This window comes from Tursiops truncatus, chromosome 2 (assembly GCF_011762595.2).
Source record: "Tursiops truncatus isolate mTurTru1 chromosome 2, mTurTru1.mat.Y, whole genome shotgun sequence".
NCBI lineage: Eukaryota > Metazoa > Chordata > Mammalia > Artiodactyla > Delphinidae > Tursiops > Tursiops truncatus.
Genome location: NC_047035.1, coordinates 64,574,792 through 64,597,128, shown reverse-complemented (window position 1 = coordinate 64,597,128; position 22,337 = coordinate 64,574,792). Strand labels below are relative to the sequence as shown.

Genomic DNA, 22,337 nt, shown 5'->3' with positions numbered 1-22,337 from the left:
AAATGACATTCATTTCTTAGAGCAATATTAGTTAACAGCTACAAAGTGCTGCTACAAAGGAATTATCAAGTCTGTAGCTATAATAATTAACGAAGAGTTAATAACCTTCTCCGTAGTGCTAACCTGCAAGCTGCTCCTTGGTGTTCAGTAGACATGGGTCAAACTGTCATTTAATTTACTGGAGGCCACAAAGGTGAGTCAAAATCAGAGGTCTTGCCAAACTGAGCAAACATGGTCCAAAGGCGAGATGCCCTCTGAACTTTATCCTCAAGTGCTAGGATGCTTCTCAGATGCGACCTGCTTATCATGGGTTAAACTCCACCCCCAGTTTTAAGCTCATCAGAGAAGTCTCCCAGACATGGTGCGTTTTCAGTGTAGAGTTGTAACACGCAACTCCAAGACTGCTTGTTATTTATAAAATCTGAAAATTTTCTAGCCAGAGTTGGGAATCAGGGAAGAATTTACAAATTTTGCTTGAGCTGAGTAAGGTCAGAAAGGGACATAATTCATGATACCCACAAGTCGAAGGCACAGATTGGCTACTTAATTCCCACCTAAGGATGGGTGCTGATCAATTTTAAGTCAGAATTATATTTAAAAATTATAAACCACTGGCCATCTGAATTTTAACATCTATTTTCCACATAAATAATTCTGAAAACGGTGAACATATTCTAATTTTTTCAAAAAAAGAGCCAGATGGACAAATGAGATAAGCAACTGTTTTAAGATATTCCCGGTAAATTAAAGAACCATGATTGATTTTAAGAAGCTACATACATCCTAGCCCTAGTTTTCTTCAGCTTAAAGTAGTTAATAAAGTAGAGCGACTTTCCTCTTTTCCTTAAAAAAAAAAATTCCCAAATAAGACACTGATGCAGCTGACTTAACCTACCGACCGTGTCTCCCAGTCCACCTGACTTATGAAGCAACCCCAACCAAGGTAGCCCCTTCTCTATTAAAGCACTTTGCTCAAGCCCAAGACCTACTCCAATCTCTCCTCAAGGACCTATGCAAGACCTCATTTCTCCAAATACAAAAACCACCTAATTGCTGAATGATTGAGGAATTGGACAAATGTAATTTCTGATACCTCCCTAGCTCCAAAAACCTTTATTATTAAAGTCCTAATAGTTTTGGTCACTTATTTTAGTCACTTCATGTTAAGTAAACAGAGAAATTGGACAAAGCCCAAAGAAGAGAAACAAAAATGACTAATCAGTGTAAAACTGGTCTGTTTAACCAGAAAAAGAGAAAACAAAGTTGGTGACAACCATTTCATGCCACTCAACTTTCAGCTTACTTCTTTAGGTGCTTTTATCATCCCTTTCCACCTCCTTTCTCCCATCCATGTACAGATCTACCGCAGTGCAAGGCATTTAATGATTTGTGAATGAATAAATTAAATTGATACCCCCGATTTCCCGCTTCACTGCAAGCAGACAAGGTCGTGGTGGAGTGGCCAGTGGCCCAAAATTGAACAAAAGAAATTATAAAGGAAACACACATATGCACCTTCTTTTCTTTGTTCCCAAGTGTCATTCAACAAAATAAACAAAGAACACTATGAAAACTCACCCTATGGAGAAACTTGCTTCACTGTCACTGAGGCTGTATTCTGTAAATTATTTCCTTCCTCCAAGAGCTAAAATACAAAACCTTTTATTAAGAATTCTCACATCCTTATAGAAAGATGTTCCAGTGCTTCAAACTCAGTGCCTCCTCCCCCTAAAATACCTTATTTTTTTTAAAAATTAATTAATTTATTTTTGGCTGCGCTGGGTCTTCATTGCTGTGTGCGGGCTTTCTCTAGTTGCAGCAAGCGGGGGCTACGCTTTGTTGCGGTGCGCAGGCTTCTCATTACGGTGGCTTCTCTTGTTGCAGAGCACAGGCTCTAGAGCGCGCGGGCTTCAGTAGATGCGGCGTGTGGGCTTCAGGAGATGCGGCGTGTGGGCTTAGTCGCTCTGCGGCATGTGGGATCTTCCCGGACCAGAGCTCGAACCCGTGTCGCCTGCATTGGCAGGCGGATTCTTAACCACTGCGCCACCAGGGAAGCCCTAAAATACCTTATTCACAGGTAAATTTTTAAGACTTTAATTGCAGAGACACCATGTATGATGCCTAGTCCCCAAACCCCATGCTCTAAGAACTGCACCTCTCATGGGCCCTGGCAACTGTATTTGTGATGTATGATTCCACATGCCCTCCAAACCACCCCACGCAAGGTTGACAGGTCCTCTCTCAGGGGGGATGAAAACAGGGATTCTAGAATGTTAGTCAAGTCTCTGTTGAACTCAAACTGAGGCTGAGATGGCCTCTGTGGGGTAGCCATCTTGAGCTGTGCGCTCAAAAGCTGGACGGAAGGTAGAGAGGGCTAGAAATAAAGAGTACAAGCAGAGAAGCAAAGATGGGGGCCATAGAGCACCAGAGAAAAGAACTAACACACCAGCTCTCCTGGACGTTAAGGACTTTCTAGTTCCTGGTTCATGGTTTCAGGCTTCTGTGAACCCCACTTGCATTTCCTGCACTTGGGTCCTGAGAGAGATCCTGATCTTTGAAATTCATTACCCCAGGTTTGTCTAAGGTAGTTCACAACCATGCTAAGCTCCATCGAGTCACGAATATTCCTGATATCACGAATATTCCTGATATCACGAATATTCCTGATATCACAGGAGAAGGAAGGGCCCAAACTGTTCTTGTTCTAGCAGCAAAGGAACAAATCCACCATTTGTAACATATTTTCTGTTATCTACAACGTACTGCTGTTTCATCATTTCCCTGTACAGTTTCCAGGGGAGGACTGACCTGCTGATACAACCCCCATAACCCAATCATCCACAGCTACTCCAGTTGGGGATCCTAACAACCAAGCTGGTTAACAAATGCTTTTCCTGCAAGTAACAGTAGGAAAACATTAGCACAGCATTCCACTCTCTTCTTCAAATGTACTTAACTGACCCACTTCAACGTTTGGGTTTTGTCTTTTTTCTTTTTTAAGCTTGAGAATCATCAAGTGTGCGCTAGAGGATCCTACAGTTCAAAAGTGCACGTGAATGTAAGCTCTAGGGGGCAGGGCCGATGCCTGTCCACCTTTGTATCCCCACCCCTGCACGGTACCCCATGCTGAGTGAACATTTGCTGAGGGAAGGAAAGGAGGGTAAGTAGGAGCCTAAGAGTCAACAACACAAACTCTGGGCTCAGACAGACCTGGGTTAGACTCCCAAATCTCCCCTTAGAACATTTATGAAGGCTCAAAATTCTGCTAAGAATTTTATGTACACTGTCTTATTTCATGCTCCTTCCCCCGCCAAAGCTTTAAGGTATTCTCTCTCATTTCACCTTTGGTAAAACTGTGCAACTTACCTGTGGCCACAAGGTTAGTCACCCCAAGTCCAAGACCCTAACCCCTATGACAAACTGCATTTACTGCTGACTTCGTGTCCTTGGACAAATGATTTAATTACTCAACTTGCCGAAGATTTTGGTTCTGAAGACTGTCAGACAGTGTCTGAAAAGTGCTTAGCACAGTACCAGGCGGAGGCAACGGCTCATTAAAAGGTAGTTATTATTATTAGAGTTACTAACTTCTGCTGCAAGCAGAGGCACTCTGGGTCCTATAAATTACACATTCTGTGGAAAACAGCCATGTCCAAGATCTAGGCAGCCAAAGCAAAAGGAGCAAATTAGGACCAATATTTATCTTGGATATGATCTAAGTTCTCCAACAGGGAGTAACAGATAAGAAATCTTTTCATAGCCTGAAAGCAATGATTGTGCTTGAAGTTAGGGGGCACCATACTGCTGTATATCATAGAAACATCTGCCCCAGAGTCCTCAGCACCATTGGATTTTTCTCCAACAAAGCGGAGGTAGATAAATTCTCATCAGTTAACACCTTTTGTGGCCGGGAGGGGAACACTTTAATATTTCTTTCCATACCCTTCCACAATTTCAATTTTAGGTCCACTATATTCCTATTCTATTTCCAATGCCTCTGCGATTGTTTCATTGAGATAAAGAGCATTATTACCTGCTTCAATGACCTTTAAAAGTTCAGGGAAAAAAAGTATTTCATTAGGATTAACAAGCATAACACCAAGAAATGTAAAGTACCTAAAAAAAAACTGGTCGAAAATATGTAAATGTATATATTGGCAATTGTTGAAAATGGGTGATAGGAGCTCATTATACTAGCCTCTCTACATTTATATATGTTTGAAAATTTCCATAATAAAAAGTTACAAATAAATGTTTAAAATAAATGTACAAATTCTACCTTTTAATAATTTAGTTTTTACTGAATACCTGCTTTAGGATGGAGCAGGAAACTGGGTCCGTATCACTACTCTGGGAAACAGCACAGAGTAAGGCACTCAGTTGAGGGAAGAGAAGTAAATAAGGTTAAATTAAGGTGGAACTAATATAAATCATATAGAAATGGAATGTGTTTCTACAATGCTTTAATAATGAACTTCAAGTAAGAGACCCAGGGCTACAAGACATTCCTAAGGAGACTTCTTTATACAAACAAACCAAACTTTTTTTTTTTTGAGTACATATAATAATTGTTTGCTCAAGCCTGGTTTACATTTGGTTTTAGCTGGCCAAAGAATATCCCAATTTAGAGGTGATTTTTCTAAAGGGCAGAAATAAAGAACTTTGTGCCAAACCACTAAAAGAAAGCTGGAAACCAAGGTACGGGCAGATGTCTCTTCAGTGGACAAAAAATGAATTTTCTCTTTTCAATTCACAGTCACCTTCTGAAAGGGTTAACTGAAAGGTTATTTGTTCTACCCAGATGATAACCCATAATTGAAAAATCATATCTAGAGATCTTTTAGTTTTCCTTACCCAGATGTACACAGTGTTTTTCATTCAATTTGTGGAGTTAAATTCTAGCTTAAAACCCTACCATCGTCCATTAAGTCAAAGCTAAAATAAGAACAAAACCCAAAAAAACGTAACTTTCAAATATGTTAGTGACCTCTATCAACGAATTCTGATCTCCCTCCCTCAGAGCAAATTCTGTTCCTAGAATGCTAGGGGTGAATTTCCTAACACCAAAATTTAAAAGAAACTCTAAAAAACTGATAAGAAGCCACCTGCTGTTCTAGGTTGAAGCTACGTACACCTCTTCAACACTGAGGATAGCTGGTCCCCTCCTGACCCCATCCCAAAGGCACGGTCATTTACAAAACGAGTGCAAAAACAAAACTAATCAAGACAAATGGCTTTCTACTCCATCACCAAAACGATGCCACAAGAGTAAAGAAACACTTTACCATCAATCTTCTACAGAGTCCGGCTAACTGAATTTTCCCCTAATCACAGTAAAATTTAGGAAGCAGCATTTTCTTCTAAGATTTGCTTTATTTGCACTCTATTAAAAACAGTGCTTTCAGATATTCTAACCATGTCCTCCTGGCTTGAAAGGTATACAGCAATCTCTTCTCTATTCCACTCGCCCAATCCAACCCCTTCATTTCTATACACTTCCAGTCTTTACCACTTGCCCTTTATTAAAAGTATTCCTCTTAGTTTACGGGACAAATGAGACAACGATGGTATGTTTTATCACAAATTGAGGAATACTACATAGAGTGTGACAGAGTAGTACATAGGTGAATGTTCACCTTCCTTCTCACGCTAGTATGTTTTGCCTCACTGTGTTAAAGTAAAACTTGTCTACAGTTCTGAGTGCCCCTTGACCAGTCCACAATAAAAGAGGTACGAAATCACTCTCAGAACTGCCCTGAAAAACGTGCTGGATTATCATTTGTAGAAAATACTGAGTAGCTCGACTATCCCAACGTAACGTACACGCACAAATATCATGGTACTCCGCGTTCCCATATTTCTGCCAATCTACCTGTAAATGTTTCCAAGAAAAATTACCACCCAGGGAGTGACTGCTGGCCATCTGAACAAAAACATGGTTTCTTTCCAGAGGTACTTGACTACCCTCTTCTGATCACTTAACTGGTTGTTCTCAGTGGATCTCCCCAGCAATCGATAGTTAGGAAAGGAGGCTGGGGCTCAGCACCAGGAGAGAATTTTCAACTCAAGTGGATGATCAAATAATGTCCTGGGCGCAGAAAGCCAAGGGCAGCACTAGAAAGTGATGGCGATGAGCCTTACTCCTTCACAGGTCAAACTCTTCCCACACCTGCCAAACTCCACAAGCCAAATGCCACACTGTGAAATGACACTGTCTCTAGAATTCTCTAAAAGTGCTTTCGCTGGAATCCCCTCTGAACACAATGAAGGGCTGACGGGCAATATTAGGTGACTTGAAAGTAGACATTTAAGATCATGAGTTCTCATGTCTCGGACCATACATAATGTTTCTAATAACCTGTCCCAACGTGGGGCGGGGGAGTGGGAGGTGTAGGGGGAACCAGGCGGACTTCTTGCTTCTTGGTTAAAAACTAAAGTTGGTTTGCAGCCCTGCCAAGGCGACAGACCACGGACTCCAAACGTCCCCAGTCCCCGCGGGCTGCAGCAGCGGCCGGGCACCCGCGCGCGTCCTACCTTGGACCTTTCCTTGACGTAGTATTTGCCCAGCCGGCTCCCGCAATACAGGACCAGCCTGTCGATGAGGGACAAGAGGAAGCTGATGGCCTCGCAGCCTTCCTCGTTGCCCCCGATCCACGTGATCTGGTCGCCCCGCAGGTGCCGCTTGGAGACGCCGGCGCGGGGCCCGGCCAGCTGGCCGTCCCGCAGGGCCCCGTTGCAGTGCAGCTGCTTGACTCGCTCCAGGACACAGTCACCCACCACCTCGCCCAGGAAGTTGTCCAGGTAGCAGAAGCCGACCTCGTGCAGACAGGGCACGATGTACTCCAGGGCGATCTTCTCCAGATCCAGCCTCATGATATGTCCTAGGGGCATCTCGCCCGCAGAGCCGAGCTCGGGGACCCCCAGCGTGCACCCGGAGAGAGAGCGACCCGCGAGCGCGCTCAGCCGAGGCGCAGGGAGAGTGGCCCGGAGTTCAGCTACCTGCGGCGGCCACGGTCCCCGAGCCACCGCGGCACCAGGGAGAGGGGAAAGTTGCTCGCAACTCTGGGGAGCAGGGATCCCGTTCAGGGACCAGCGGGAGTTGTGCGGGGCTCCACGACTCAGCGCCGGACTGGCCCAGCGAGGAGTCGGAGGGCCCCTTTTGGAGACGCGGAGCCACCACTGGCGCGGCGGCGGCCCCAGGCGGGGAGAGGCTGAGGTCCAGCCCCTGAGCAGGCCTACTCCGCGCGTCACGGGCCCCGCCCAGGCTCCGCCCCAGGACCGCCTCCGGGACAGCCCTTCACCCCCCCGGCCCGTCACCCCGCAGGGTTTACCCCTTGCCCAAGGAGCCCGGCGAGCCCGGCGCCAGCCTCCCTTGTTTGTGACCAGGAGAGGGGCTGGAGAACAGACGGCATTTTTAGAATGCCATCGATTTGCATATTGCTTTGCATAAAATCCCATAACAAACTTGAAAACCTGTATCCCAACTCCGAAAATGCAAACGGATTAACAGCACAGTTTACTGCCACATTCTAGGCTGGTCACCTCCCAGGCATTTGAATAAAATAATAAACCCAGGAACAAACAAATATTTTAGCAATGATCTCGTTTTCGCTTTACCTGGTACCTTATTCCCCTTTCCTCTGCTGTTTGACCCAGGTCGGGAGGTGCAAAGACACTGAGAGACTGGGAGGAATCCAATTTTAAATAAAATTAACAAGCATCTCCCTGACCCCTACTATCTTCAAGGCCCCATGAGCTCAATGAAGGGGGGGTGCGTACAATGAAGAAATACTGGGTCATATCTCACTGAATCCTAAAAATACTGTATTTTTCTTTGCTGAATGTTTTCATCCACTTATCTTTCAAGTTTCCTACTAAAATATGATGTTCTGAAGGTCTGCCTTCAAAATTCACCACATTCTCATGTAACAGCTAACACAGGTATGTCCCACAAGACTTTTTACTTATCCAAAGGTAAGCTGATTGCTTAATGAATTTTTTTTATTCCCTTTCCTACCGAACACCAGAGAACAGACTCCGGAGAAAAAGATTCATAAATTGCGTGCAAAGCCATTTCTACATTTTTAATTTTACATCAGTTTGCACTTGGGCTCTTCATGTAGGTTGAACAAAAGAATGTACAGTTCTCACATTAAGTTGTAAGTTACAATGCATTAGGTCTTATATAAAGTTGAACAACAAAAAAATGGGTGAGCTGTTTCTGTGTTTTAGTTTAACTAAACTGAGTAAAAGATAAAAGTACAATTAACATTTGTGAAGAAGAAGAAGGAGAATGTACAGGTTTTTCAGGTATCATTTTGTACACAATCCCCTACAGCGTTTATTCTCCTGCCCATAGCCCTCTCTTTTCTTCATCTGAGAGGAGAAATATGAAAGGAGAAATGGAGTGAAGTCTGGGTCAAGAACAAAGAGCAAACAGGAAAGGCACACTGCTGCTACTGATGGAAAGAAGCAGACAGAGGCGCATGGTCATCAAGTGAGAACCTGAAGAAGTGGTCCATGGGAAACTTGGTGAAACTCCTAGTTATACAGGGAAGAGGACCTCTGCTGAGATGGCGATAGTGGGCACCCTTGGTATGACCTTTCGGCAGGAGGTGCACCAACTGGGGTAACGGTTTGATTGGTCAGCATCGAGAAGCTGCCATCTAAATTCCCACAGCAGCTCCTGGATGACAGAAGCCCGTCATCCTTGGACCCCCAGCACGTAGCACATAGTAAGTGCCTAATAAATAGGTACCAGGAACCTGGTGTCTGACCCTGAGCCATGGCAACCTCCACGTGGGATTGGGGCATGTCTGGGCTTGTAGGAAGCCTGCCCAAGGGTCTATTTGCATGAAAGGAGGTGGGGGGAGCCTCCCCAGAGAGAAGTCCCTGGGAGAGTGTCAGGCAGAGCATCCTGGCTCACTGGCTCAGAGCAAAACCTCAGGGGCCAGTGAAGGGGGCAGTCAGGCATTCTGTAGGATACTTGTCTCCTGGCTTTGCCTCCCTATCCAGCCATGGTGGATGTTCAGGGACTGGGGACTGGGTTCGAAACCTGGGGACTGTTCGTTTGCTGCAAGGAGTAAAATGGAGCTGCAATACCAAAAGAGAGGAAGGCCTTTCCCCGACTTGTGCTGGAACCCTGCATAGCCACAATACCTTGCCCCATCCAGTGATCTCCTTTAGGGGCAGGAGAAGAGCCGTCCGAGGCCGCCTGAATGTGGGCCCTGGTAGGCAGTGGCTTGTGTTTTTTGCAGCTTCGGGGTTTGTTGTAGACCTCAGAAGTAGATATCCTTGAATTTAAAAGGGGGGAAATGACAGACTTGATAGCTGGCTGAAAATTTTCTGAAGGTTCTTTGGAAATACGCCTGACACTCCTAGGAATAATAAGGGGATTTACAGAGGACCAGAAATCCGCAGTAGAAGGTGGAGGAGGTAGTGGTCAATAAAATACACAAAATTACATCCCCACCTCCCAGAATGAACATGTGGACCCAGGACTTTAAATCCCAGGACTGGTAAATTTGGCTCGCTATTCAAATAATATTTCCATAATTTTAGAATAAAGTTACAATTAGTTTAGGTGTCACCAGAGCCATAGTCTATGCGCAAGTTTTAGTGACTGCGATCCTTAAATTGCTCTAGATGACTCTGGTTGCAAAGCATGGGCAGCTTAGGAAGGTATTCTAAGTAAGAACCATCCCTTAGAAGAACCAGGGACTGGTTCTTGCCTACTTGGCAAGGACACCTGTTAATCAATCAAGGGCCTCCTAATCAACCCGGGGCTGCCAGCACTGCAGCTGGCAGAGCAGCCTTAGATACAGTGACTGGCAAAAAGCACAGTGTGTGATTACACCGAGCGGTGCAGACAGGCTGGAGCCATGCACGGGCTCAGAGGAGTCTGAACATCAGAGTGGCAAACACCAAGCTAATGGTTCAAGTGCATTTGTTCCAGTTATTTGCCCGTTCATTTGCATCATTATCACAATAAATATTAAAATACTTTTCCTGTTAATAACTAAAATTGATTTCCCTGTAATTTAATTTCAATAAATTGTCTTCCAATGTATATCTGCAGTACAGACGCAGTCATTTTTATTTTTCAAGCATGTGGATGAGAGAGGGTAAAAGAAGGAAGCTGAATTTCTTTGCCTTGGAATTTGAATCGGAAGGGATCCTGGTGGTCCAACTTCATTATCCTACTGATGAGGAAACCAGGGCCCAGAGGGGCTGGACATTAGGTAACTTCCCTAAGAAAGGAATCTCTGGTCAGTGGAAGGGGAAGCCTGGAATGCTTTTGTGTTCTCAGCCACAACAAGAGAGCATTCAGCTCTTGTCCTGTTTATGTATGTATGGGGGTTTTTGTGTTTTTGTTTTGGATGAGGTAAAATTCACCAAAAGTAGTGTGCAATTCAGTGGCATTTAGTACATTCACAATATCGTGCAACCACCACCTCTCTCCAGTTCCGAAACATTTTCACCGTTCCCAAAGAAAACCCTGTATCCAGTAAGCAGTTACTCCCCACTTCCCCAGCCCCTGGCAACCACCAGTCTGCTTTTAGTATCTGTGGATTCACCTTTTCTGGATATTCCCTATAAGTGGAGTCATAGGATATGTAACCTTGTATGTCTGGCTTATTTCACTTAGTATAATGTTTTCCAGGTCCATTCATGTTGTACCATGTATCATTCCTTTTTATGGCTATTATTCCATTGCATGGATATATGACATTTATCTATCCATCATAAGCCGATGGACATTTGGGTTGTTTCCACCTTTTGGTTATTGTGAGTAATGCTGTTAAGAGCATGTATGTGTAAGTACCTGAATGCCTGCTTTCAATTCTCTTGGGTTTATACCTAGGAGTGGAATTGCCGGGTCATATAGTAATTTTACATTTAATTTTTTGAGGAACTGCCACACTGTTTTACACAGCAGCTGCACCATTTTACATTTTTGCTGGTAATTTGGGAGCGTTCCATCACATCACATCCTTTTTTATTTCCGATGAAAACCACCTACATTTCTTTCACCCCTTCAACATCTTTCTGTGCCAGAGTTTCCCTCCCTCCAAGCTGGCATCTGAGTATTCTTTTCTGTGTTTTTGCCATGCCATATTATCAAGAGGTTTATCATCACATTGAATGGCTTTAACGTGGGCAAGGATGATCTTATTTTTTGATTTATCAAACACTTCTTTTAACACCATATATTCCAGGCACTGTGCTAAAAGTATTACAAACACTATTTCTATGAATTCTTCTAACACCACCAAGGAATTATTATTTTCACTATTGTGAAGATGACAAAAATGAGGAGTAGAGAGGCTAAGGAACTTGTCCAAGTTCACACAGTGAGAGAGTAGGACAATGCTGGACAAAATCTAAGAGATTCCAAATGAGATAAGATTGGGGGTGGGGTGGGGATCATTTTGAGCCGCTTGCTTGACATAGCAACGTTTTTGCCCTTAAGTACTCTTTTTTATTATAACCCTTAATTATAGCACGTTCACCTGCAATGACAATTTTAACTCTTGGTTTCCTTACTGATACTTAGTGTAGAAGGACAATAAGCAAAATTTACCACGAATTATTTAGTTGACTACATTGGTGGGAACCTTCCAAGCTACAAATTAGGATTTGCTCCTTGCTCCGTTCCAATTATGGCGCAGTGCTTCCAGGAATCCCACATAAATTCAGTGATGTACAGTCTGTTGAGAGTAGTCATCAGTAATGAGCCACACCTCAATCCACCGGATTGGATTGCCAGACTCACCCCTCAGGACACAAGATGTCCATTTCATTTAAATGGAGCTGGTGAAACAAGAGGAGAGTGCCTGAGGGAACTTACGCTTGCGCTCACTGCTATGAATTGGGTTGAGAGAGAGAGGCATGGGATTATGTCCCATTCCCTGTGGAGTCCAGCCATCCTACTCCTTTCCAAGTCTAAGGGGATGGCAAAGAATGGGACTTGATTGGTTCTTAATTATTTCTAAGCATATGAACAAGTTTAAGCCTCTCTCAATTGCTCTTTGATAATTCTGCTGTGTGCAGGTTCTAGGAAGTATGACATATCAGGAATATTCATTAGTATTTTCCAATTCAACTTTTGTTTAAGCTGAAAACGTCTAAAAAGCATTCTCTCTGGCTAAAAACATGGTACCGATCATAAAAATACAGCAGTGTCAAATTTAGATTAATATGGAATATTTTAAAGAACTTTTTTTGCTTAATTTTATAAAGCTTTTTCCAAAGGTGTTTTCATTCATTGGAATTTCACATCTTAATATGCTGTATTTAAAATAACCTTATTTTAGAATAGTTTTAGATTTACAGGAAATTTGTGAAGATTTATACATAGTTCCCACATGCCGCATACCCAGTTTCCCCTATTGACATCAGATATTAGTATGGTTACATTTGTCACAATTTATGAACCAATATTGTGACATTATTGTTAACTAAAGTCCTTATCGTGTTCAGATTTCTTTTGTTTTTACTGAATGGCCTTTTTTCCCCCCCCAGGATCCTGCTGAAATTGTACAGTAGTTGAAATTAGTTCAAAGGGTTTTCAGGAGAGTATATACCAGGCCTGTCTTTTCAACCCTTTAGCACCTACAGAAACTTCCAGGTTCCCCAGGGTAGGAAGGAATGGATACCTACAGCATGTGCTTTCTTCCCATCTTAGCTTGGCCCACTGCGGAGCCTGTTGCTGTGGCTAAGGCTTGGTGGCACAGGTGGGAGGCCTCTCTGTACAGCTAGGCGTCTGGGGGTTCAGGTGGCGGATCCCCCGCCCTGTTCTGGTCTGTCGGCGGGAGGAGGGAATGTTAAAAGGCTCGGGGTCCTGGGGTTCACCGTTCTAACAGACCTCGATTTTGTTCTCCTATTTATCTCCTCCCAAGCTCCAGAGAGGAGCCTGACTGATCTCAGGCCGTGGGTCTCAAACATTAGTATCCATCAGAATCACATGGCAAGCTTGTTAAAACACAAACTTCTGGGTCCCACCCCTGGAGTTTCTGAGTCCACAGTCCTGGGTGAGGCCCGAGAATCTACATCTCTGACAGGGTCCTGGGAGCTGCTTCTGCTGCTCGAGACGGGGGCCGGGGGCGGTGGGGAGGTGTCACACTTGGAGGTCCACTTTTCTAAGCCAATCAGTTCATGGCATTACCCTCCCTGGTGACTGTTAGTCTAGGGGTGGGCAGGTGACCTAAACCATCCTAAACCAGTGGTTCTCTGCCCTGGCTGTACATGAAAATCAGCTGGGAGCTTCTACAAATGACCTCCAGCTGGGCCCTACCCCAGACTAATATTTCTAGAGAAAAGGCCTAGGTATTGCAGTTAAAAAAATAAAATAGCAAATAAATAATATATCATCATCATCAATTAATAAATAATAAAGTACAAATGAAATAATCACAATAAATAAATAAATGATACAGCACTCCTGGTGACTTTAATGTGCAGCAATACTGGGAACCACTGGTCTGCTTGAAAAGAATTTGTATTGAAGGGAAGGGTCTAATTTTCTTGCTGAACATGGAGAAGGGCAGGCAGCTCTGTGGCCTCTGGCAGCCATCTAGTCACCCTGAAGGGAGCCAGTCTCAGGAGGAAGGCAGAACAGAGTGTGGCAAGAACTTGGGACCTTGGTGACATCACTGAGCGGCTCATCTTACTATTCCGGTAGCCTGTCCTACCTCTGGACTTCCAGTTATGTGAGATAATGCATTTCCTCATTTTTAAAGCCAATTTAAGTCACGGTTTTCTGCTACTAGTTGTCAAAAGGATTCTAACAGATAACACCAGAGACATGGTCACCCTGTAGCCATAATAATTAGCACCCACTCTTTTTTTTTTTTTTTTTTTTGGTACGCGGGCCTCTCACTGCTGTGGCCTCTCCCGTTGCGGAGCACAGGCTCCGGACGCGCAGGCTCAGCGGCCATGGCCCACGGGCCCAGCCGCTCCGCGGCACGTGGGATCCTCTCGGACCGGGCACGAACCCGCATCCCCCGCATCGGCAAGCGGACTCCCAACCAGTGCGCCACCAGGGAAGCCCTACCACCCACTCTTAAAGCCACCTTGTCTCCGTGTCACCCCTTCTGCACACTTCTGAGGACCAGCTTCCTCAAGAAGTCTGACTCTATGGAGACCAGGCAGATGCGCAGCAGGAGAGTTCTAGTGTATTCTGTAGCTAAAGCTCGTCTCCATTTCCAGCTCTGAAATTCTACTGTTTTCTTCTTCCCAAAAAAAGGAAATGAACAGTCTAAAGAAAGACCTGATATTCTACCTTATATTTAAAAGAATTATTTTCTCTTTCTACCTAAGCAAATAATCTCCTAATAATCAAATTAGAGTTTACGACTGTATTCTTCATGAACTGTTTTCTTAAACTGCAAATTTGTCTTCAGGCAATAATTCCTTTTTTACATTTATAATTGGAAAATGTTTATAGAACATAAATATTCAACCCTGGGAGCTAGTTGTAACGAAGTAAACGTCCAGCAGATGTTTGATTGCAAAAATTTAGTGCAGTGGGTTACAAAACTGAATGTAGAGTTAGAGTCCCTTTTTGAGAGAGATTGAGATCAAGATGTTATTAATGATTGTTTTTGGGTAGGTGGGAATATGGAAGTTTTTACGTTGTATTGTTTTCCTTATTTATTTATTTATTTAATGGCTGCACTGGGTCTTCGTTGCTGTGTGCGGTCTTTAGTTGCGGAGAGCGGGGGCTACTCTTCATTGCGGTGTGTGGGCTTCTCATTGCAGTGGCTTCTCTTGTTGCAGAGCACGGGCTCTAGGCACGTGGGCTTCAGTAGCTGTGGCACGTGGGCTCAGTAGTTGTGGCTCACGGGCTCTACAGTGCAGGCTCAGTAGTTGCGGCACACGGGCTTAGTTTCTCCGCGGCATGTGGGATCTTCCCGGACCAGGGCTCGAACCCATGTCCCCTGCAGTGGCAGGTGGATTCTTAACCACTGCGTCACCAGAGAAGTCCCTCCTGTATTTTCTAACGGGCACATATTGCTTTTGTTAAAAAAAAAAAAAAGAAATATAATATATAACTTTTTATAAAATATAGATTGTTTTTCCTACTTAAAACAAACCTTTAGTTCTTCCATGCGCTGGCCGTTGGCTTGCTCGTGCTAAGTACAGGCCCTGCCATTCTGTGTGCTGCTCTGTTGGAGGTGGCTGGGATCCTGTGAACTGCATCTCCCAGACTCCCTTGCCAGCCGGCCGAGTTAAATGCTGCCAGTACGAAGCACTGGTGGGAAACTGGATAAAATGAGGGAGGGAGAGACACCCCCCCTTTAAAAACAAGCTTCTGACAGTGGCCGTGGCAGTGGCCTTCAGCAGCTCCAGCAACAGCATCCATGGTTGGGGCAGTGGCCAGTGCCGACAGCATCGGCAGCTTCCCGCGGTGTCAGATGCCAGGTACTCCTGGGCTCTGAAAACATCAGCACTTCTCTATTTTATCTCCAGCCTTAGGAGTGGTCCAAGACTTCTTGAAGATACTTATCTCTAGGTCACCGCATCCTCTCCTTTTGGTTCCTCCAACCTATCCCACACTTTTGTAACTGATTCCTTAGGTTAAATTCTCTCCACTTGAAATACCTGGAATGATTTCTGTTCTCCCAGCTGGACACGGACTGATATGCCTACTCTCAGTTCCTACGTTGGACTCACCAACAACGCCTCTCAATTCGACTGCCAAGTTGTACCTCCAACTTCTCCTCCTTCCCAGTCTCACTGCCACAACCATTCCAGACTGCCATCATCTCCCGAGTGGATTACTGCAACAGCCTTCTCTCGGGGCTCCCCACTTTTACACTTGCCCCACATCAATCTGTTCTCTACATGGAAGCCAGAGCAATCTTCCTTAGACTTAAATAAGCTGGCATCACTCTGCTTTGTGAAACCCCTGCACTTAAAATCCAAACTCATTACCGTGGCCCAGGAAGCCCCAGTGACGAGTTCATTGTGCCTCATCTTCTTTACCCACCGTGATCCAGTCACACCCCCTTTTTTTTGTTGTTCTTGAAATAAGCCAAGCTCTCTTTCCTACCTTAGTAACGCTGCATAATGTGGTATTTTCACCTTGCAATACACTTTTCCCTACCCTCCATAAAGGCAGCTTCTCATCATTTCCTCCATGTTACTTCTTCCATAAGGCCTTTCTTATCACCCGAACAAGAGGAGGCATCGCCCATCTCAGCTCCCTGTTTATTTCCTTTTTAGTGCCTATCAAAACTTGACTTTTTTTTGGTTTGAATCTGTGTTACATCTATTCCTCCCAGGAGTCTGAAGGCAGAATGGGTTCACCACAGCAATCCTAGTGCCCAAAACAATGCCTGACACAAGTCAGATGTTCACCATACACTCAATATTTAACTGTTATATATGCACTGCGTATTTAACTGTTTCTATATTCATGCACAGAACTCAGGGAAATCTGGTTTTCTCAATAAAATTTTTATTGCTGGATGTTTAAATTATGTTTCCCTAGAGAATAAGCCAAAAGTTCATTAAAATCTAAGAAGTAGAAAGTAAAAAGCAAACATTTTGGAAAAACAGACCAAATGGATGAAAGATAAAGAACTGAAAAACCTTTCCATGATATAGTAGCAAAATGTTCTACCAAATCTCATTTGGTCCAAATTCTTCTGTTGACAGATTGGCTTTTGCCTAAATTGATTTATGTCCATCAGCGAAAGCTGATTCGGTTATCCAAGCTGGGTTCCAAGTCACTTTTAAGGTTCTATGATGGACAAGCAGAGAATTTCAACTAGGATCAGACCTCATACGTAAAACGCTTTGAGCTCTTTCATTCAGTCACTGAGTCAGTCAACAAATATTTTCTTGCATGCCTTCCAGGTGCCAGACACTGTACTAGGTGCAGGATGCAGAGTAAACAAGGCAGACAGGATTCCTGGGCTTCTGAGGCCCACATGCGAAAGGGAAACAGACAGTCAACAAGGACGCACATAAAAAAGCACAATAGGGGCTTCCCTGGTGGCACAGTGGTTGGGAATCAGCCTGCCAATGCAGGGGACACGGGTTCAAGCCCTAGTCCGGGAAGATCCCACATGCCGCGGAGCACCTAAGCCCATGTGCCACAACTACTGAGCCTGCGCTCTAGAGCCCACAAGCCACAACTACTGAACCCGTGCTCCTAGAGCCCGTGCTCCACAAGAAGAGAAGCCATCATAGTGAGAAGCCCACGCACCGCAGCAAGGAGTAGCCCCCGCTCGCCACAATCAGAGAAAAGCCCGTGCGCAGCAGCAAAGACCCAACGCAGGCAAAAATAATAAATAAATAAAATAAAATAAATTAATAAATAAAATAAATAAAAAATAAAATAAATAAATAAAATAAATTATTAATAAATTAATTAAAATAAATAAATAAAATAATTACATAAATAAAATAAAATAAATTAATTAAATAAATAAAAAATAAAATAAAATAAATTAATTATTGCAAAACAATAATTGCAGAGAGTGATTGTGTGCTGTGAGAAAACACAACAGCAGAACGTAATAGGGTGGTGAAGAGGCACCAGCAAGTCACTGGTTGGAGAAACCTTCCCTGAGAAGGCAACACTTGACCTGAGGCCACAGTGACCAAAAGGAGGCAGCAGGGGCACACTGAGACTTTAGAGGCTTTAAACACGACAAGATTAGGGTGGCCTGCCTCCTTCCCAGCCCCCGCCCCCCCCCAGGCAACTAAAAATATAAAAAGCGAATCAAGGCTTAAAGTAAGTGCAAAGAATGTCAATGAAGTTCTGCTTCCCTCACCCCTGTAAGAACTACTTGAATACTTTGGGGGAAATATCTAAAATCAAATTCATTCCAAAATATTTTCTCATTTTTAGAGCTCTTTCTTCGCTGATTTTCCAAATATACATTTAATCTGTTTACTGAGTCAGCTAGCACTTGGAGCCATCTATGCAAAAATCTGAGAAAGAGGATTCCAGGAAGAGGATGAGCAAATGCAGACTCTGACCTGAGAACTTGGTGCACGCAGCCTGGGGGCCAAATATTGTTTTCACGGAACATGGCCATGCCAGTTCTTTTTTTTTTTTGCTGTATGCGGGTCTCTCACTGATGTGGCCTCTCCCGTTGCGGACACAGGCTCCGGACGCACAGGCCCAGCGGCCATGGCTCACGGGCCCAGCCGCTCCACGGCACGTGGGATCCTCTTGGACCGGGGCACGAACCCGTGTCCCCTGCATCGGCAGGTGGACCCCCACCCACTGCGCCACCAGGGAAGCCCCATGCCAGTTCTTTATGTGTTTCTGTGGCTGCTTTCACAGCCTTGAGAGTGACCATCTCCTTTAACTTTGTTTCACTGGATAACTGGCTTGCTTCACTCTAGTGCAGCCCATCTTTTGGGGGACAACAGCACAGCAGACACCATAATGGACAAAGCCTGAAATACTTACTTTGTGATCCATTCCAGAACATCTTTGCTGATCCCTGGGCTTTGTTTATTCATTTATGTTCATAAAATGATATCAAGTGCGGTTAGAGAATTTTCAGCTGTGGAGGGAGCATGGTTTCATTTTCCTTTTCACTTGAGGATTCTGGGCTTTCACTGCTGTGGCCAGGGTTCAATCCCTGGTCGGGGAACTGAGATCCCACAAGCCTCGCAGTACAGCCAAAATAAAAAGATGGCTCTGGCAGCTGTGTGGAGAATGTGATGGGAGGGTGGGCACAGGAGAGAGCAGGTAGAGGCTTTGGAGATCGTTGTGGGGAGACACTGGGGCTCGGGCTTGAGAGGGAGTGGTAAGCATCACGTCTCCTAAAGGGCCAACCCTTCAGCAAATACAACAACATGAGCCTATTTTTCTCTTGAAAGAACTCTCATCCTTCAGCAGAGTGTCCACCACTTTTCAGTAAAAAAAAAAAAAAAAAGATGCCTTTTGAGACTTCCTGTCCAATCGATCGTCTTGAGAGGCCTTTGATGTACTTCTGCCCAGTTGCAGGTCTTCGCAGGAACCTCTGGAACACTCGTGTCCCATTTTGTTCCCAGACATCAGGAAAGCGCCCCAGGGCCTCTGCCAGCTGTCCAGGCCATAAGGAACGCACTGTGGAGGCTGCTGTCTTTTGCCGGTTTCTCCAGGTGACAAGCTGGTGAGCTCCCTAGGAGGCTAAAGTCAGAGTTCTGGTGCCGGGTCCCCTCTGTGGTCCTCATCACAGGCCCAGAATCTTCGGGGGCTTTGCTGATACACCTTCCTGGCTTCCTTCCTCAAGAGCCTGAGGCTTTACCCCAAGCAGACCTGCGTCTCTCCCGTGTGATGCACGCAGCAGGGCCCGTCTTCTCTTCTCTAACCTGAGAGTTCTGAGTCAGCCGCAGGGCTACATCTGCTTTCTTCTGGGTGTTGGCTCCTACCAGGAAGGGAAGTGGAGGGTGACGGAGGGTGGAGTTTCTGACAAAACTTCCTTGATTGATGGAGAGTGGATGGCTTCTTCCATATCTCTTTTGTTCACTCTCAGTACAACTGTATTCAAGGTTCAATTCACTTTTTTAAAAAAATAAATTGCTTTCCTCAAATCATTGTAGATTTGAATTAGAATTTTCCATGTGGGGACTGCCCAGAGTGCCTTCATTTTATAAGGCTCAAGGCAAATCAAGGTGAAGACAGAGGCTGAGATACACCTCATAATCATATTAATAATGAAGAAGCTTTACAGAATGTTTTTAGCTGTTTTTAGTCATTAGAAGGATGGATGGAAGGAGGGGGGAGGGGAGGGAGGAAGAGAGGGGGAGGGGAGGGGAGGAGGACATTTAGGAAAGTGAAAGGAATCATGTCCTACTAAACAGAGTGGAGCTATTTCTGAGTCTGCCCTCTATTTTCCAGAGTTCTCTGCCTCCTTCACTTTTTAAAAAAACTATAGTTATCTATATATAACCACACATATATATGTATATACAACTACACATATCCACATATCCATGTATATACTTCACTGCTTGATTTATGTAACTGGGGTCTTTCCTGCCAGCCTGGTTTACTCTCTACCTTCCTCAAAATTTCTCCAAACTTCCCAAGCAGCAGCACGTGTTTCTCTGACAACTGGCAAAAAGGAGACAAACAGAAAGTGGATAGCCATGTGATTTTTAGAAGATGAGAACTGTTTAGAGGCGTCTTGCCTCCAGAACTGACAGACTTCGAGGATGATCTGGGAATTTCAGGTGATATATTGCCATCTTATCGTTAAACACGAGGTGAATAGTAGCTGTGTTTCAAATCAGAGGTCAGAAGAGCCCGGGAAAGGAAGCCACTCTGGAGTTAGGATGGCTGGTCCCAGCATCCTAGGGTCACCTCAAGGGCCGACGGAACTAGGCTGACGAAGGCAGGGAGGTCGATGAGATGGATGGAGGCCACCTGAACGTTAGCTGCATAGGTCAGTCTTCATCCGACAGTGCGAGTGGCTCTGAAGCCTTAAGGAGAAGTTAGGGGGACTTCCCTGGCGGTTCAGTGGTCAAGACTCCGCGCTTCTGGGCTTCTCTGGTGGCACAGTGGTTAAGAATCCGCCTGCCAACGCAGGGGACACAGGTTCGAGCCCTGGTCTGCGAAGATCCCACATGCCGCGGGGCAACTAAGCCCGTGCGCCACAACTACTGAACCTGTGCTCTAGAGCCCGTGAGCTACAACTACTGAGCCCGTGTGCCACAACTACTGAAGCCCATGCGCCTAGAGCCCGTGCTCCGCAACAAGAGAAGTCACTGCAACGAGAAGCCTGAGAAGTCACTGCAATGAGAAGCCCGCGCACTGCAACAAAGAGTAGCCCCCGCTCGCCGCAACTAGAGAAAGCCTGCAAGCAGTGATGACCCAATATAATAAATAATATTTATTTATTATAAATAAATGGGCCACGGGTTCGATCTCTGGTCAGGGAACTAAGATCCTGCATGCTGCATGGCTCAGCCAAAAAATAAATATATTTTTTTAAATTTTAAAAAATTAAAAGGAGAAGTTAGGACATGGGAAGGGCTGTACAACACTGGGGACTTGCGGTTGAACACAGAGCAGTAGTAAATGTCAAAGGGGTGGAGCATATCAGAATCACCTGGGAAACTTCTTTTTTCATTGAAGTATGGTTGATTTACAACGTTGTGTTAGTTTTAGGTGTACGGCAAAGTGATTCAGATATATATATATATATATATATATATTCTTTTTCAGATTCTTTGCATTGTATGTTATTATAAGATATTGAATATTGTTCCCTGTGCTATCCAGTAGATCCTTGTTGTTTATCTATTTTATATATAGTAGACACCTGTGGAACTTTTTCACACTCTGATCCATCCCCACCCACCCCTATATCCCTCCATATCCTCCTCCCCCTCCCAGCACTGTGGAGCAAACCTCTGTCATTGACAGGAATGTGTCTGTTTCCCCACTGTGTTGCAGGGGAATATCCTGGTTTCGTAGGGCCTGAAGCTGATACAATTTTAGGGGCTCTCTTTAAAAAAAACAAAACAAGGGCTTCCCTGGTGGCGCAGTGGTTGAGAGTTCGCCTGCCGATGGAGGGGATGCGGGTTTGTGCCCCAGTCCGGGAAGATCCCACATGCCGCGGAGCGGCTAGGCCCGTGAGCCATGGCCGCTGAGCCTGTGCGTCCGGAGCCTGTGCTCCGCAGCGGGAGAGACCACAACAGTGAGAGGCCCGCGTACCACAAAAAAAAAAAAAAAAAAAAGCAAATAAAAAATGCCTACAAGCCAATACAAAATACACTCAATGCACCTTAGTGCCACCCATCTGCCGTATTCTTGTTAATAACTGCATACTATTTTACTGTATGAATGCACTGTAATTTACTTATCCATTCCCCAGTTGATTGATCCACGTATTGTTTCCAGCCTCTTGCTATTACATGCAACACTGCCATGAGTACCTTTGTACCCATATCAATTTCCACACTCGGGAGCATAACTGTAGGGCAAATTTCTAGGAGTAAAAACCACTGGATGAAAGGGTTTGTGCATTTGTAACTTAGATAAATATTATCAAATCACCCTCTATAAAAATTTTTCCAGTTTACACTCTTACCAGCAGGATATGAGGGTTACTGTTGCCATAACCTTGCTGATACAATATTATCTTTGCCAATCTGATAGATAAAAAAAGTATCTCTCTCTCTTTTCGTTTTTTTTTACCATAGGTGAGTTTGAGTACTTTTATAAATGTTTGAGCAGCATATGTTCGTTGTTTGTTTCGTGAACTGTTCATATCCTTTGCCCATTTTTTTCATATTAGACCAATAGCCCAACTGGTGTTTATCTTACTGAACTGTAGAAAGCCTTTCTGTTTTAAAGGCCATGTAATAACAAATTA

General features: G+C 44.5%; 1 protein-coding gene and 1 long non-coding RNA gene across 2 annotated transcripts in view; both read right to left on the bottom strand.

Moving 5' to 3' along the window:
- EGLN3 (egl-9 family hypoxia inducible factor 3) overlaps positions 1-7,201 on the bottom strand; it is a 28,602-nt gene extending 21,401 nt beyond the window's left edge. The window contains exon 1 of the mRNA XM_033851193.2: positions 6,535-7,201. Coding sequence (XP_033707084.1) covers positions 6,535-6,891 — 357 coding nt within the window. The 5' untranslated portion in view covers positions 6,892-7,201. The remainder of the gene's footprint in view (positions 1-6,534) is intronic.
- Positions 7,202-16,443: 9,242 nt separating this feature from the next.
- On the bottom strand, positions 16,444-19,337 carry LOC109548084 (uncharacterized). The gene is made up of 2 exons (XR_002174097.3): positions 18,437-19,337; positions 16,444-16,929 (listed from the first exon to the last, which is right to left on the bottom strand). It is a non-coding gene; the product is annotated as an uncharacterized lncRNA (long non-coding RNA).
- Positions 19,338-22,337: the final 3,000 nt, after the last annotated feature.